Source organism: Lipotes vexillifer, unplaced genomic scaffold, assembly GCF_000442215.2.
Source record: "Lipotes vexillifer unplaced genomic scaffold, Lipotes_vexillifer_v1.1 scaffold422, whole genome shotgun sequence".
NCBI classification, from domain to species: domain Eukaryota; kingdom Metazoa; phylum Chordata; class Mammalia; order Artiodactyla; family Lipotidae; genus Lipotes; species Lipotes vexillifer.
The window spans coordinates 2349284-2365065 of NW_006779087.1; the positions used below are offsets into that span (position 1 = coordinate 2349284).

Genomic DNA, 15782 nt, shown 5'->3' on the forward strand with positions numbered 1-15782 from the left:
CAGACATGTAGATGTGTAGATAAGAGGAAATAAAACTTGGAGTAGGAAATAAATTGGCAGGATCAACCATCATTCATTTAACTTGGCTAAAGGCCTCTGACTCCTGCTTCCACAGAAACTGTGTCCAGGAAGTGGCCAAAGGGGGTCCCCTTTCTTGCAGCAAAAGAGTAGCTTCATCAACTCTGACAGACTTAATACTTATATTAAGATCCAGGTTGCCTTCTACAGCGCAAGAAGTATTATCATTTATCTTCTTATTTGACCTTCACACCAAGTCTGTGAGATAGGAATAATTTTCAAGATGAGAAAACTGAGGCTCAGAGAGGTTGAGTGACTTATCTAAAGCTAAACAGCTGGTGAGCAGACCAGAACTGGAACCTACATTTTCTTCCACATTCCATGTTCCTTATACTCTGTCTTCCTAAGTCCTCTGGATGATAAAACTCACCACTCCCAAGATAGAGGCATTTCACATTGTTTTCCAAGAAGCATTAATTTTATTGTTTTCTCTTTTAATTATTTATTTATTTATTTAAAATATTTATTTATTTTGGTTGTGTTGGGGATTCATAGCTGCACGTGGGCTTTCTCTAGTTGCGGCGAGCCTGGGCTACTCTTCATTGCAGTGTGCGGCTTCGTACTGCGGTGGCTTCTCTTGTTGCGGAGCACGGGTTCTAGGCGCGTAGGCTTCAGTAGCTGCGGCATGCAGTCTCAGTAGTTGTGGCACACGGGCTTAGTTGCTCAGCAGCATGTGGGATCTTCCTGGACCAGGGCTTGAACCCATGTCCCTTGCATTGGCAGGTGGATTCTCTTGCACTGCACCCCCAGGGAAGCCCCTGTTTTCTCTTTCTAATACCTTTATTATTTCTGTGAACTACAGAAGCAATATAGGCTTGAAGGCATCAAATAAAACAAAGTTCTAGAGAATAGAGAATAACAAATGGACAGTTAACTGCCACGACTGCCAACCTCCTTTGCCGCAGGAGCCAGGAGGAGATATTATAATTCAGTCAAATCCACAGATCCGGGTTCAGATTTGATCACGGTCACTGACTAGCTGTGTAATTTGCGGCAAGATAGCCTCTTTAGCTTTGTAGTTTCTCATTTGTAAAATGGGGATGATGCTTTACTTCTAGAGTTTTTTGTGTTAAATGAGATGATGTATATAAAACCCAAGTGTCAGCATTTTCCTCCATTTTAAAGGTCCCCTCCTTCTAGCACAGTTGGCCCTCCAGTATCCACGGGTTCTGCATCAGAGGATTCATCCAATCAAGGATTGAAAATATTTGGAAAATAAATTCCAGAGAGTCCCCAAAAGCAAAAGTTGAATTTGCCTCAAACCAGCAACTATCTACATAGTATTTACATTGTATTTACAACAATTTACATAGCATTTACATTGTGTTAGGTGTTATAAGTAATCTAGAGATAATTTCAAGTTACACATGAGAAAGTGCATAGGTTTTAGGCAAATACTATTTTACCATTTATGCAAAGACCATCTTATGTAAGGGACCTGAGCATCCTCAGATTTTGGTATCTGTGAAGGGGAGGGGGTCCTGGAACCAATCCCCCCTGTGGATATGGAAGAAAGACTGTACGTTTGGGGAAGTGGAATGGAAGGTAAGGCTTGTCGCATGCCTGTCGCCCAAGTCTTTCGCTTGACCCTGTGTTTCATTCTGTTTTCGGCCACTCATTTGGCTGCTAGTCATGTGGTATGGTCCCTCTGCATGAAATGCAGCTGTAGTCACAGTGGGGCACAGCTGTGAATTCTCCCCAACATGACTACACAAGGTTGTTCTTTACTGAAGAGTTAGGGAAAAACTAAAGAGAATTCCAAAGAATAGAGGAAAGCATTAAATTTTTTATTTTAACTTTCCCTATAAACCAAGTGAAAACCAGCTGAGAAGTTCAGCTTCGTTAGTTGTGGCATGCAGGCTCAGTAGTTGTGGCTCACGGGCTTAGTTGCTCCGTGGCATGTAGGATCTTCGCGGACCAGGGCTAGAACCTGTGTCCACCACATTGGCAGGCGGATTCTTAACCACTGCGCCACCAGGGAAGCCCAAGGAGCATGAAGTCTTAACCACTGTGCCATCAGGGAAGTCCCAACTTCCCTGGTGCGGAAGCACTAAATGATTCTGATGCAGGTGGTTTGGGATTTCACACGGAGAAAAATTGCTCAAAACCCGAAAAGAAGAGACGCTGCCCCAGGATTTACTAGGCTGCTGTAGCCACAGTGGAGTGAGGCCTTTACATTATCATGCAGAGCAGTGTTAGTGCCTCTCCTACAAAGGCTCGACAGCAATAAGAAAGGAGGGTCCGGACTTCCCTGGTGGCGCAGTGGTTGAGAGTCCGCCTGCCGATGCAGGGCACACGGGTTCGTGTCCCGGTCCGGGAAGATCCCACATGCCGCGGAGCGGCTGGGCCCGTGAGCCATGGCCGCTGAGCCTACGCGTCCGGAGTCTGTGCTCCGCAACGGGAGAGGCCACAGCAGCGAGAGGCCTGCGTACCGCAAAAAAAAAAGAAAAAGAAAAGAAAAGAAAGGAGGATCCATTTCTGAGTCATATATCTTGTAATCCTTGTTCCCTTAGTTACACAAAGACCAGCCAAAGCTTTGAAAAGGCTGCTTGAGAGCCTGATTGGATTCTTCCACAAACCTCCACACTCCCTCTTTGGGCTGGGGAATAGGAGGTCGTTTTGTTCTCTAGTTACACAAGTGAAGAGCCCAATACATAGTAGGTGTTCAATAAAGGTACATTAAAAAGCTCTAATCAGCCTAATTAACTGGGACTAGGAGACCCTGCAGGAGGAGGCGTGTCATTCTCTGAGTCCTCAGAGGACAGTTTATCCATCTCTACTGTAGCACTTACCGAGAGTTCTGCTGTAATTTTCCTTTCAGCATCCCTCTTGCCCAAACTCACTAAAAGAGTTCATTAGCCATCATCCTTGGCTATTCTCTCTCCTTCATCCCAACATTCTTTTAAAAAAACACCTTTATTAAGGCATAACTGACATACAATAAACTACACGTTTAAAGTGTACTATTTGTTAAATGTTGACACTTGTACACACCCATAAAACCATCACTACAGTCAAGATAGTGAACACATCCATGACCCCCAAAAGCTTCCCAAAGTCCATCTCTTTACACAGGCAACCACGGCTCTGCTTTTTATCACTATGGTTTGTATTTTCCAAAATTTTATATAAATGGAATCCCTTAGTGTGCACTCTTCTTTTGTCTGGTTTCTTTCCCTCAGCATAACTGAGATTATCCATGTTGTTGTGTGGACCCGCAGTTCATTCCTTTTTATTGTATAGCAACACCACAATGTGTTTATCCATTGACCTCATGGACATTCGTGTTGTTTCCAGTTTTTGGCTGTTACAAATAAAGCTGTAATAAATATCCATGGGTAAGCCTTTGTGTGCCCATATTCTTTCATTTCTCTTGGGTTAATAGGAGTGGAAAGACTAGATCACATGGTATATATAACTTTTTTTTTTTTTTTTTTTTTTTTTTTTGGGAGTTTAAAACCCTCAACATGCCTGAAGAAACAATTAACAATTTGGGGGTGTTTTTGTTTTCTTTTTTTGTTTGTTTGTTTTTTTGTGGTATGCGGGCCTCTCACTATTGTGGCCTTTCCAGTTGCGGAGCACAGCCTCCAGACGCGCAGGCTCAGCAGCCATGGCTCACGGGCCCAGCCGCTCCGCGGCATGTGGGATTTTCCCCGACCGGGGCACAAACCTGTGTCCCCTGCATTGGCAGGCAGACTCCCAACCACTGCGCCACCAGGGACGCCTGGTATATATAACTTTTAAAGTCCTGTCATACTGTTTTCAAAGTGGTTGTACCGTTTTACATTCTTATCATCAGTGCCTGAGAATTCTAGTAGCTCCACATATTCTCCAACACTTGACAGTCAGTCTTTTTAATGTTAACCATTTTAATAGGTGTGCCAACATTGTTTTAATGTTTTGAATTGGTAAGCATTCACATGGTTCAAAAATTTAAAAAAAAATTTTTAAGGTGTATAGTGAAAAGTCACTCCTACCTCTGTCTCCCCACCCTACCCAGTAACCACTTTTGCAGGTATCTTGTGTAATCTTCCAGAATTTCTTTACTCAAATACTAATGAATATAGTTTTCCTGCTCTTTTACACAAAAGGCATCATGCTAAGCACATGATTCTGAACCTTGCCTTGTTTTCATTTATGAAATATTTTGGAGAGCTTCCTCGTTCTTTGTCACAGCCATGCAGTGTTTAATTATATGGATATACTAAGATTTATTTTACCAGTTCCCTATTGATGGATATATAGGTTATTCCTAATCTTTTGCTATTACAAACAATGCTGCAGTAAACAGCCTTATATACACAGTATTTCTCACGAATGCAAATATAACTGTAGGAATCATTCTTAGAAGTGGGGATGGTAATTTGTAATTTTGATAGACATTTGCCAAATCGGCCCTATAGGAGTTGTACTCCCACCATCAATAAATTAGAACGTCTGCTTATCCACAGCCTCACAATGGAGGTTAGTAAATGTTTGGATTTTTGCCAATCTGATAATGGTATCTGTGTGGTTTTAATTTGCCTTCTTATTAAGAGTGAGGCTGAACATCTTTTCATATGTTTAGAAGCCATTTGCATTTCCTCTTCTGTGAACTGTCTGTAAATGTCATTTGCTACTTTTCTTTTTTTTTATAAATTTGGTTAAATTTTTTCCCCAGTTTTATGGAGATATAACTGACATATATCACTATATAAGTTTAAGGTGTACAACAAAATGATTTGACTTACGTACATCATGAAATGATGACCACAGTAGGTTTAGTTAGTGGATATCCGTCATCTCATGCAGATACAAAATTTTAAAAAATAGAAAATGTTTTTCCTTGTGATGAGAACTCAGGATTTACTGTCTTAAGAACTTTCATTTATAACGTACAGCAGTGTTAATGATCTGTATCATGTTACATTATTTATTTATTTATTTATTTTTACTTATTTATAACTGGAAGTTTGTACCTTTTGACTACATTCACCTAACTCCCCCTCCTCCCAGCTACTTTTTCTAATGGTTGGCCATATACTTATTGATCTCTAGGAGCTATTAATACTTAGGGGAATTAGACCTTTGTGATGTAAACTGCAAAATTTTTTTTTCCAATTTGTCATTTTTCTTTTGACTTTATGGAGTTTTCATCCCTGACATTAATCCTGTTAATTAACCCTGGACATTAATCCCAATATTAGTCCAGCTGTTTTGCCTCCTAAATATTTCTGGAATCCCCCCACTTCTTTCTACCCAAATGCCGCTTTCCTAGGCCAGTCTGCCATCATCAGTCACCTAAACTACTGCATTGTATCCTAACTGTGTCTCCCAGGCACACCTCAACTCTTGCCCCTTTCTAATCTATTTTACATTTGGTAGCCAGAAAGATATTTCTAAAATGAAAACATAATCATAAAAAAAAAAGAGACATAATCATGTCACTTTTCTGCTGAAAACTCTTGGTGGCTAACTAGTGCCTGTAGGATAGACTCCATTATCTTAAGATAGAATCCTCCATGGGTGCCAGGGCCCCCTGCATGGAAAGGCACCTGTTTACCTCTTCAGCTTCATCTCTGACCAGTCCTCACCTCCCATTCCATGTACCGGCCATACTGAACTGTTGTCACATCCTCCCTCTCCATAAGCCCTCCCACTTGTAGGCCTTTGCATACACTGTTCCCTATTTGGGGACCCCTCTTCACTTGCTTAAATTCCACCCACCCTTCAGATTTCATCTCAGACATCACTGCCAGCATGGCACCTTCCCTGACCACAGTAGAAAAGATTAGATACCTCACCCGGGTGTTCTCATAACACCCCATACTGTCCTCATGGCAGCATTAATCACGCTATATTTTGATGATCTGTTTACTTTTCTGTCTCTTCCATTAGGTAGACGGCTAAGTGTGCTTCTTCACTATTGCTTCCCTAGTGTCTGTTACAGGGTCTGGCACATTACAGGTGCTTGATAAACAGTTGTTAAATTAACTCAAGAAAGGATGTTTGATGACTTAATGACATCTTCATCTCATTGGGGGACCAAGGAGAATGAAGAAAACAGAAAGGCTCTTGACGCCTGTTCAAGAAAGTAGCCAGGGGCTTCCCTGGTGGTGCAGTGGCTGAGAATCTGCCTGCCAATGCAGGGGACACGGGTTCGAGCCCTGGTCTGGGAAGATCCCACATGCCGCGGAGCAACTAGGCCCGTGAGCCACAACTACTGAGCCTGCGCGTCTGGAGCTTGTGCTCCACAACGAGAGGCCACGACAGTGAGAGGCCCGCGCACCGCGATGAAGAGTGGCCCCTGCTCGCCGCAACTAGAGAAACGAAGACCCAACACAGCCAAAAATAAATAAATAAATAAAATTGTAAAAATTAAAAAAAATAAAAATGATGGATCTTTAAAAAAAAAAAAAAAAGAAAGTAGCCAGATGCCTCTTAATCCCACCTGCCAGAGAAAACAGTGGCTTGTAGCCCCTTCTTTTCTGTTCTTAATCTCATTTGGCTCCACCCTGGCTTTCAGGAGACCCTGGTCCCAGCGTGTTAAGCAAAATACCTAACATCCCGTAGAGGAGGCACTGACCAATGTGAGGGCAGCTTGTCTTAGCTGGAGCTATAGGTCCTGCAGGCTTTCTGGGTGTCAAGCTAACCCTTTAGGGACTTCCCTGGTGGCCCAGTGGTTAAGAATCCGCCTTCCAATGCAGGGGACGCACGTTCGATCTCCTGTTGGGGAACTAAGATTCCACATGCCGTGGGGCAACTAAGCCCATGCACTCTAGAGCCCTCGTGCCAGAACTAGAGAGCCTGCGCGCCACAGCTACTGAGCCCGTGCACTCTTGAGCCCTCGTGCCACAACTAGAGAGAAGCCTAGGTGCAGCAACAAAAGATCCCATATGCTGCAACGAAGATCCCGACACAGCTAAATTAATTAATTAAAAAACAATTTTAAAAAAGAGTTAACCCTTTAATTACTGGACCATGGAAAGGTCTGGGGAGGAGGGGTTTCAGTGGAGGGCTGGAGCAGAAGAGGGTATCTGGGGAGAGGGCTTGGGCCAATGGCTGTTTACTATCCAGTATAAGTATTTGTACTTTTATCTAGGGCCTGATCAGAATTTACAACCTGATTATCAGCTTGGCCTACTTCCGCTCTGCCTTCTCAGGTTCCTCTTTGCTTTTTTCCTTCCCTAAAACAGAGTCTAGATTTAGAGCCTGAGGTGACACAAGGATCATGTGAATTTTCTGGCAGATGATGAAATCGAGACCTTTGGGAGGCAGCAGATTAAAAACAATGTAAATACATTAAACAATGTAAACATTAGTAACAAGGCTTGTAAAATCAAGCAAAGCTGTGTTTGAACACCTGGCTCTGCAGCTGTATAACTTAGTTCAGCTACTCAACCTCTCTGAAATACAGTCCGCTTGCCTGCAATTTTCCTTGGTCTGCTATGGACACGAGGTGGATAATATCTGCAAGGATAGTGGTGCAGTATCTGACTCCTACATGACAAGGAATAAGTGGGAGCTGAGGAGACAAGGACCAAAGTCAGTTAGTTGGTGACACAGTGAGGACTGGAACTCGCATCCCTCTCCTACACTTTCACTGACGTGGGCTGCTGTAGTCAACACCATTTCAGGGTCCCTAACTGAGGGCCCAGTAAGAGAAAAAAGGTAAGTTTCCTTTCTCAGGTTCACTCCTTTATTTTCTGAGGCCCAGAGCACAGGTTAGGATGGGTATAGGTTAATGACCTCTCCAGTTTTAGGCTTTAGGGTGGCATCAGTTTAGGATCTGACTTGTAAAAGTTAGATTACAAGGAAGATTTGACTGATCTGACCTCCAAGGAAGTTCATTCAAATTAACCAACTACTGCTTGCAATTTTCACGCTAAGAAAAATGCAAGGCCCTGAGGGTAAAAGTCCACTAAAAAAAAAAAAAACCCAGTGTTTTTCAAACTGTGAGTCCTGACTTGTTACTAGGATGTGAAATCACAACCAGAATTGAAAAAAGGAAATAGAAGAAAATAGAAAATATGACAGTGCATTGTACACAGAAGGTATCAGATCATAAAATTTTCAGTTACATATATTTATTAATGCGTGTGTACTGGGTCATGATTTAAAGTGTATTACTGTCAATTTTGGTCCAGAAAGTTCACAAGCCCCTTTACCAGAAGGTGAGATTCAGGAGAGCAAGAGCTTTGTTTTGTTTTAGAACAGTGCCTGGCATTTGTAAGTGTTCTCTGAAAAACTGTTGAATGAGTGAATATCTAACACTGTGCCTGCCTTCAAGATTAGAGTCAGAAATACAGGAAAAGGTAAATATCATAGGCTTTAACATACTAATATTAATCTGAACTAAATAAACAATATGAATCTATTGAAAGGGAAGGAACCTAAAAGAACTCCAAATACAAATAGTCTTGGAAATTGGGCTTTTAGAGTATTTTAGCCATGATAGGCAGAGTGAAGTGATAAGAACAAAACAAAACTGACTTGGGAACCTGGGAACCAGGATACAAAACCTGACTTTGTAACCTGCTCACTGTGTGACTTAGGGCAAATCTCTTTAATCAGTTCTCTCATTTGAAAAACAGGAATGATCAAACAAGCCCCATCTGACACACAGGGCTGCTGTGAAGACCTGTGATGACCCCATAAAATCGTGCATTTTAAGGGTGCTCTGCAAACTGTAATACGATACTGGAGAGAAAAACAAGGGATTGCTGAGTTGAAGTGAGTACAGCTCTTTTCGGTGGTTTAAGTCATTCATCAGCAAGTATTTATCAGGCTTCTAATGTTTACTGAGGACTTTTCTTTCTAAAGCTTTCCCTTTTCAGATGCTTTTCTAATATTCTTCCTACAGTACAGAATGTAAACTCCACGAGGAAATAGTGTTGGGCTGTCTTGTTCAGCTCCACCTCTGTACTAGCACATAGCAGGCGCTCAGCAGATATCTTAAAATGGAGAACGGAAGGAAAAACTTAATTGCTGCCTTAAAGGATGGCATCTTTGCCCTTAAGAACAATTAAGTTAGAAGAGAAGTGATAACACGGAGAAAATACACGTAAGGTGCCGTACGGGTGCCTGTAACAGGTACCAAAGGAAGGGCCGGGCTACAGGCACTGCTTGGGTACCACGAGTATGCCAGTTTAAGTGCTAGCTGCTGCGGGAGGGACACAGCACAGCATACCCTTCTTTATGGTGAGAAAGCGACACAGAAATAAATACCGACTGTCGGCAGGACAGGCAGCGAAGATTCGAGTGAGGGGAACGCGTGATCGATAAATCAAGGGTTGGGGAGGGGAGCGTATCTCAAGGCAGTTAGAAACCTATGCCCCTCGTGGAAAGCCTGTCAAGGTGAGATGACCTTGAGGTGCTGTGCGTAGGTGGGAAAAGGTTCCGGAGAATAGTTTAATGGTACTGCCTCCGAGTGCCCAAGAGAGAGAAGTTCCTGTTTCGACACAATACCTGTTATTTGGTTTTCTTCCAGTCGAGAGACAAGGGTAGGGGTTGGAGGACAAGGCCCAGTGGGCGGGGTCAACACGAGCGGGCGGGATCACGTGGGCCCTCCCTCCAGCTACTGGAGGCCGGACGAAGGGGCGGGGTTTCCGGTGGCAGCGGCATTCGGGCGTCGGGTGACGCTAGGCGGACAAATCGTCACGTGACACGGAAGTGACTACGAACAGGAAGAGGACGAAAAAAATAACCGTCCGCGACGCCGAGCCGAACCGGACCCGCAGCCACCATGAACAGCAAAGGCAAGGACAGGGGGCAGCTGAGGCCGCCGGGGGAAGTAATGCTGGCCCGGAGCGAGCGGGCCCGGAACCCAGGGTCACTGGACGCCACGCCTGGGGAGAGCTGCGCCGCACTCCTGGGCCAGCTTCAGTGCCCGGGGCTGCGCCGGACGCCTTTGTCATTCTCGAACTACGGCTGCTCGCTCCCTCCCGGCCCTCTCCCCCTTAAACTCTGTGGCGCAGTTTGGAGCCGCGGGCTCGGGTTGGGGGGGCAGTGGGGGGGGGAGGCTTGTCGAGATGGGCATCTGCAGGAGCAAATGGGGAGCTAGAGGTGAGATTTGGGTGGGCCAATGGAGAGCTGGCAGAGGCGGGGCGCCGCGCTCCGGAACCACAGGCAGGCCCCCGGGCTTAACTAGTGAAGTGCCGGCGCTGGTGGGCAGGCCAGGCGGGCCCGACGGGTCTCTCCCTTCACCCTCGCTGGCGGCCAGAACGTCTCCTGGTTCCTGTGTCAGGACATTCCCCTCAACCCCCTCTCCGATCTCAAGGTTCACTTCCATCACTCACTTTATTTGGAAGTCGACCTTGAGTAGGAACCTGTGAGGTCGATGAGCACAACCACTGTTACTCATGAGGTCTTGGTCAGTTACAACCAGACATTTGGAGACCACCCAGAGTAGACACAGGACACACTCTTGAAACATCAGCAAGAAGGGGTTCCCAGAGCTGCCCTGCATTCTGGAAGGATCTTGGGCCCAGCTAGACTTTCCCCTGACACCAGTCTTCTCCTGGAAAGAGCTTTTCCTGTCCAGTTAGAATCCAGCATCTTCAGTTATAAGGGTGCAAAGAGGATGCTTATTTTCTTGGCTCCAGGGATCAGGCCCTTCAGGGCAGCTGGTCTGTTTGCAAATGTCTTTCTGCTTGTTCCCACTAGGCTACCCAGTATCCCCTGCCTTATTTTGGTGACTCTGTATTCTAGGCAACACGCATTGTTTTCTTGTCTTCCAGGTCAATATCCAACGCAGCCAACCTATCCGGTGCAGCCTCCTGGGAATCCTGTGTACCCTCAGACCTTGCATCTTCCTCAGGCTCCACCCTATACTGATGCTCCACCTGCCTACTCAGAGGTGCTTCCAGTTTATTAGACTTTATTAATGGAATACTCTTGGATCACGTTTTCAGTCTTTAGCTAAGTCTGACTCCACACATTTATCTACTCTCCACAAACAGGAAAGAATGCTCACATGAATAATCTAAAACATTGTATAGTTCAGCAATTTCTGTTGGGGTTGAGAATGCATTATCTGATTATTTTATGTTATTTGGCACAGGCTGAGGTTAAGAAGATGAGTTTGCGTTCCTTGAGCCTAACATTAGCTATAGCAGGAAGTGATCCAGGAGAATATTTAGTGGCAGTGGAAAGGCAACTTGTGTAACTCAGAGTGTAATCTGCACAAGGAGAATTAAGAATTGACTCATTAAAGAGATCTGAAATACGAATGTCATAAAGTAACTAGTTGCCTTCTCTTCTGCCTCTTTTAGCTCTATCGTCCGAGCTTTGTGCACCCGGGGGCTGCCACAGTCCCCACCATGTCAGCTGCATTTCCTGGCGCCTCACTGTATCTTCCCATGGCCCAGTCTGTGGCTGTTGGACCTTTAGGTTCCACAATCCCCATGGCTTATTATCCAGTTGGTCCCATCTATCCACCTGGTTCAGTAGTGCTGGTGGAAGGAGGGTATGATGCAGGTGCCAGATTTGGAGCTGGTGCTACTGCTGGAAACATTCCTGTGAGTATGACTTTGTCACAAAAAACTCAACCCTTGCGTATTTTAACTTTCTGAAATGACTACATAGTCATCCTTTCATCATCCCTGGGTAATAGTTGCTGGTATTGGTGCAAGCACTGACGTCCAGTAGTCAGGCAGAAAGCACTTGAGGGGGCAGAACTGTGGCAAGTCAGTAGCATCTGGCATATTCACTAGTGTCTGAGTTAATCAGTTTCCTTTGTTTTCCTGTCTTAGGAGTCCTGCCTGCTGCTTTTCCAGTTCACTTTGGTACTGGTCTAGTAACACTGCTCATTCATTCCATAAGCATTTACTTAATATTTGCCATCAGTATGGCATTGTATTAGGAACCATGATGATTAAAGAAGTAGAATGCACAATCCCCATTAGATTACATTTAGAAAGATACTAGGGCTTTTAGTTATGTCTGCTGCTTAGTTCTCCTATGTATGGGAATTAGAGCCCAAATGGTCCTTGCTAGGACCATCTACTCAATAACCACAGGCTAGGGATGAGGTGAGAATGCTGTCATCAGGTAGAGCTTTCAGATTACCCAGGGCCATTTGAAAACTGTTGGACCCTGTGACATAAGGCCCTGGACCTAGTACCCGCTCCCTGTATTTTAGAATGTGAGTAGGAGTGATTTTCTGCCCTGAAAAGGCTTATGGGTCTGGACTACCCACACTCAGAAGGTATCCATAGGCTTTGTCTTGGACCTGAAACCCTTTAAATGAGTGGGTTTCCTGTTTATATCTTTGGGCTCACAGAGACTAGAGACCTGCTGTACCTGAATTGGTGGCATCGCTAGCTCTTTGAGATGCCATGGGTTAGCACACTGCCGTCTTCCTGACTGGTCCTCTTTCACCTTTGTCCACTTCCCTTCCACAGCTGCCCTGTGTCTCATCAACCTTGTCTTCTCCTTTCAGCCTCCTCCCCCTGGATGCCCTCCCAATGCCGCTCAGCTCGCAGTCATGCAGGGAGCCAACGTCCTTGTAACTCAGCGGAAGGGAAACTTCTTCATGGGTGGCTCAGATGGTGGCTACACCATCTGGTGAAGAACCAAGGCCACCTCTGTGCCGGGAAAGACATCACATACCTTCAGCACTTCTCACAATGTAACTGCTTTAGTCATATTAACCTGAAGTTGCAGTTTAGACACATGTTGTTGGGGTGTCTTTCTGGTGCCCAAACTTTCAGGCACTTTTCAAACATAATAAGGAACCACGTAATGGTAGCAGTACCGCCCTAAAGCATTTTGAGGTAGGGGAGGTATCCATTCATAAAATGAATGTGGGTAAAGCAGCCCTAAGGATCTTCCTTTAATTCCTCCGGAGTAATACTGTACCATACTGGTCTTTGCTTTTAGTAATAAAACATCAAATTAGGTTTGGAGGGAACTTTGATCTTCCTAAGAATTAAAGTTGCCAAATTATTCTGATTGGTCTTTAATCTCCTTTAAGTCTTTGATTTATATTACTTGTTATAAATGAACCGCATTAGTTATCTGCCTTTTCCTTTCCGTCCTTTGCCCCATGTCCTACCCTCAAACCTTGTCTTCCATTCCTTCCCACCGATCTCCATTGAATCAATGGTGCAGGACAGAAAGCCAGTCAGACTAATTTCCTTCTCTCCTTGCACTTCTCCCCACCTGTCATCTTTTGACTAGTCTTTCACAAAGGATCCTCTGAAACCCCCTGTGCCCCAAGCACAGACCCCATTACTTCTGGTTTTGCGTCTCCTCAAGCAAAAGTGGAGGGTGCCTTTTGGACCCTCCTCATAGGTTGTCTCTTCATACATGAACCAAATTTGCAAACCCAAATTTGCTTTGGTGCCAGAAAAACTGAGCTTTGTTTTAACGAAGGATGCAAACTGTTTTGTAAATAGCAGTTTGTTTATAATTTGAGGGGCAAGGAGGAGGATGCATTTAAAAGCTTGATGACTCTAGAGCCAAATTAAGGGGAGTTTTCAGGTCAAAAATTGGTTACCATTTCTTGTCAGTGTCTGATGCAGCCACTCATGGCTCCCAAGAATTCCTGAGCTGGGTTAATGGGGTCATATTGTGAATGCCTCACTACTAAATGACTTGAGTCCAGTGAAATCTCATTAGGATTAAGAATATTTCAGGGATCCTTAATATTTTGATTTTTGTTCTCTAAAATTGGATTTTATTTTATTTTATCTTATAATTTCAGTTCATCTAAATTTTGTGTTCTGTACATGTGATGTTTGACTGTACCATTGACTGTTATGGAAGTTCAGCGTTGTATGTCTCTCTCTACACTGTGGTGCACTTAACTTGTGGATTTTTTATACTAAAAATGTAGAATAAAGACTATTTTGAAGATTTGAATAAAGTGATGAAGTTGCATTACACCTCACTTCAAGGATTCTTTACTCAGCTTGTTTTTACATCTCTTCTGTATATATCTTCTTTTATATCCCACCTAGAATTCAGATAAGTGCTGCTGTCATTCTGGTTTTTTAAATGAAGCCTTTCAACTAAATGCAGGAGTGCAAGGCTAAGATTTGACCATTTTCATGAGTTCCATTCTAGATGTTTAGCTTTTCTTCATTTTACTTCCTAAGCTCTTTCAGATTCTTATGAGCCTATTATGCCAGAGGAATTCAGAACATAGACTTAGAAATAAGGGAACAGTTGATTCTCCTAACTTGCCCTTAAGTTTGACTTGAGGAAGATGTTTTTTAGTATAACAGTTTGTGTAAGTTCAGGATGACCTTCAGTTTCTCCAAAATCCTGTTGGGGAAATACTGAAAACTCCTGGAACCTAGGTTGCCAAGATTGATCCCTCAACTCTTGGGTCTCACCTTGGGTCTCACTTGAGCTTGAATAATGGAGGCAATATATTTAAGACCTCGAAAGAGATACAGCTTAATTCCAATACCTGAAGAGCTAGTGATTTCTACCAAAACATTGTACCTTTTAAACATACCTCATTTTGAGACGAAGTTAGCTCCGAGAAGCCTCTCTGGGCTTGATATAAAGGGCACTGGTGGGAAAAGTGGTAGGTAGGTTGTTCCTGGTTCCCTCTGTGTACGCAGAATGGGTCTGGGAAATTCTGGCCCTTGCCAGGATGGAGGCTAAACAACTAATCCCCCGGGGTATGTTTCTAGTGACATTTCTAGGACAAACTTCCCAGGACCATCTTTGTTTCAAGACCCTGAGATTGTTCTGGGAACTTCTGAAACTTCCCTGGGGCCCCCTTTGCTTGGGAGAGAACACAGGCAAAGGAGTTAAGTGAGCAGAAGAGACTGTCAAAGTTTAAGCAAAGATAAAGTGTAAAGGTAGTTATTTCTTGCACATGAGAATCTGATTTCTGTATCAATGAAAGATTTTAATTCCGAGAAAAATAGCATAAGTCTGGCTTGCTGGGGAATATGGAAAGGAAGGGCTCAGATTAAGGAATGTGGCACGTTCATCAGGAGAGAGGTCTCCACAGTCTCCTGCCCTCCTGGCCTGGCCTTTCACTGTGGTGTCCGGCCTCTGGGAAGAACTTCTATGGGACACTATTTCCACTTGGGGTGTCACTAGGTGACCAGGTATGGGACAGAGGAGCATCCAGTGACCCCCAACTCTCCTTCCCTTCAACCTGTGAAAAAAGTGAAGATGACTGGGCACATACTCCACTGTTGCCTGGTACAGCTCAACCTCGGTGGTCAGCCAGAAGCACCGGCTGTATGACAAAGGCCTGGCTAGAGACGTCACGAGCAGCTTTCTTGGTGTCCCCGGTCCCTGGCGTCGGTGATGTTAGCACTTGTGCCTGTGTCTCAGAAGAAGCTCAGTTCTAGCCACATCAATCGATGCTTCTCGCCGGTTTCACATAAAACTTTCACCTAATAAATTGTGTGTTAGCACTGAAGCCTGGATAAGCTCCTTGGGGTCTGGGAACCATCAGATGAAATATTCCTCCTTCTCCCTGCCCTTGGCTGAGTTGCTCTCCATCTGGAGGACGGCGCCGGGCTCGCCTTCTGCAGGTTCGTAGGTGACGTAGCTGCCTTTGTTCTTGTACAGGTAAAAGAAGATCAAGATCACGACTGAGAGCAGGGTGAGGAAGACCACTGTGATAACAACTTGGAAAGGAGAGGGAAAATGCAGAGATGTTTCAGGACTGAGGACGTCTCAGTAACTCACAAGGTCCCCTGCATTAGACGATTCCCTCACTCTTGGTGAGGATCCTCCTGCTGAAGGTT

At 44.4% G+C, this 15782-nt stretch overlaps 2 protein-coding genes across 6 annotated transcripts in view; one reads left to right on the plus strand and one right to left on the minus strand.

Annotated features, from left to right (window-relative positions):
- Nucleotides 1–9619: 9619 nt before the first annotated feature.
- On the plus strand, nt 9620–14096 carry DAZAP2 (DAZ associated protein 2). Of its 5 annotated transcripts, XM_007452319.1 has the most exons (5): nt 9620–9815; nt 10797–10915; nt 11331–11389; nt 11456–11576; nt 12500–14096. In XM_007452319.1, exons 1-5 carry the CDS (start codon nt 9803–9805, stop codon nt 12626–12628), a joined length of 441 nt encoding a protein of 146 aa, XP_007452381.1. In that variant the 5' UTR covers nt 9620–9802; the 3' UTR covers nt 12629–14096. The 5 variants fall into 5 exon arrangements, with proteins under 5 accessions (XP_007452381.1, XP_007452380.1, XP_007452379.1 ...); XM_007452318.1 differs by having other exon boundaries at nt 11331–11576; XM_007452317.1 differs by having other exon boundaries at nt 11331–11499.
- Nucleotides 14097–15483: 1387 nt separating this feature from the next.
- Nucleotides 15484–15782, minus strand: part of SMAGP (small cell adhesion glycoprotein) — a 27116-nt gene continuing 26817 nt past the window's right edge. The window contains exon 3 of the mRNA XM_007452357.1: nt 15484–15662. Within this exon, the coding sequence (XP_007452419.1) occupies nt 15484–15662 (179 nt within the window). The remainder of the gene's footprint in view (nt 15663–15782) is intronic.

Coding starts and splice junctions, on each gene's coding strand:
- DAZAP2 (XM_007452317.1), top strand. Junction 10,916..11,330: donor CTCCACCTGCCTACTCAGAG/GTGCTTCCAGTT, acceptor TGCCTCTTTTAG/CTCTATCGTCCGAGCTTTGT. Junction 11,500..12,499: donor TGGTCCCATCTATCCACCTG/GTTCAGTAGTGC, acceptor TTCTCCTTTCAG/CCTCCTCCCCCTGGATGCCC.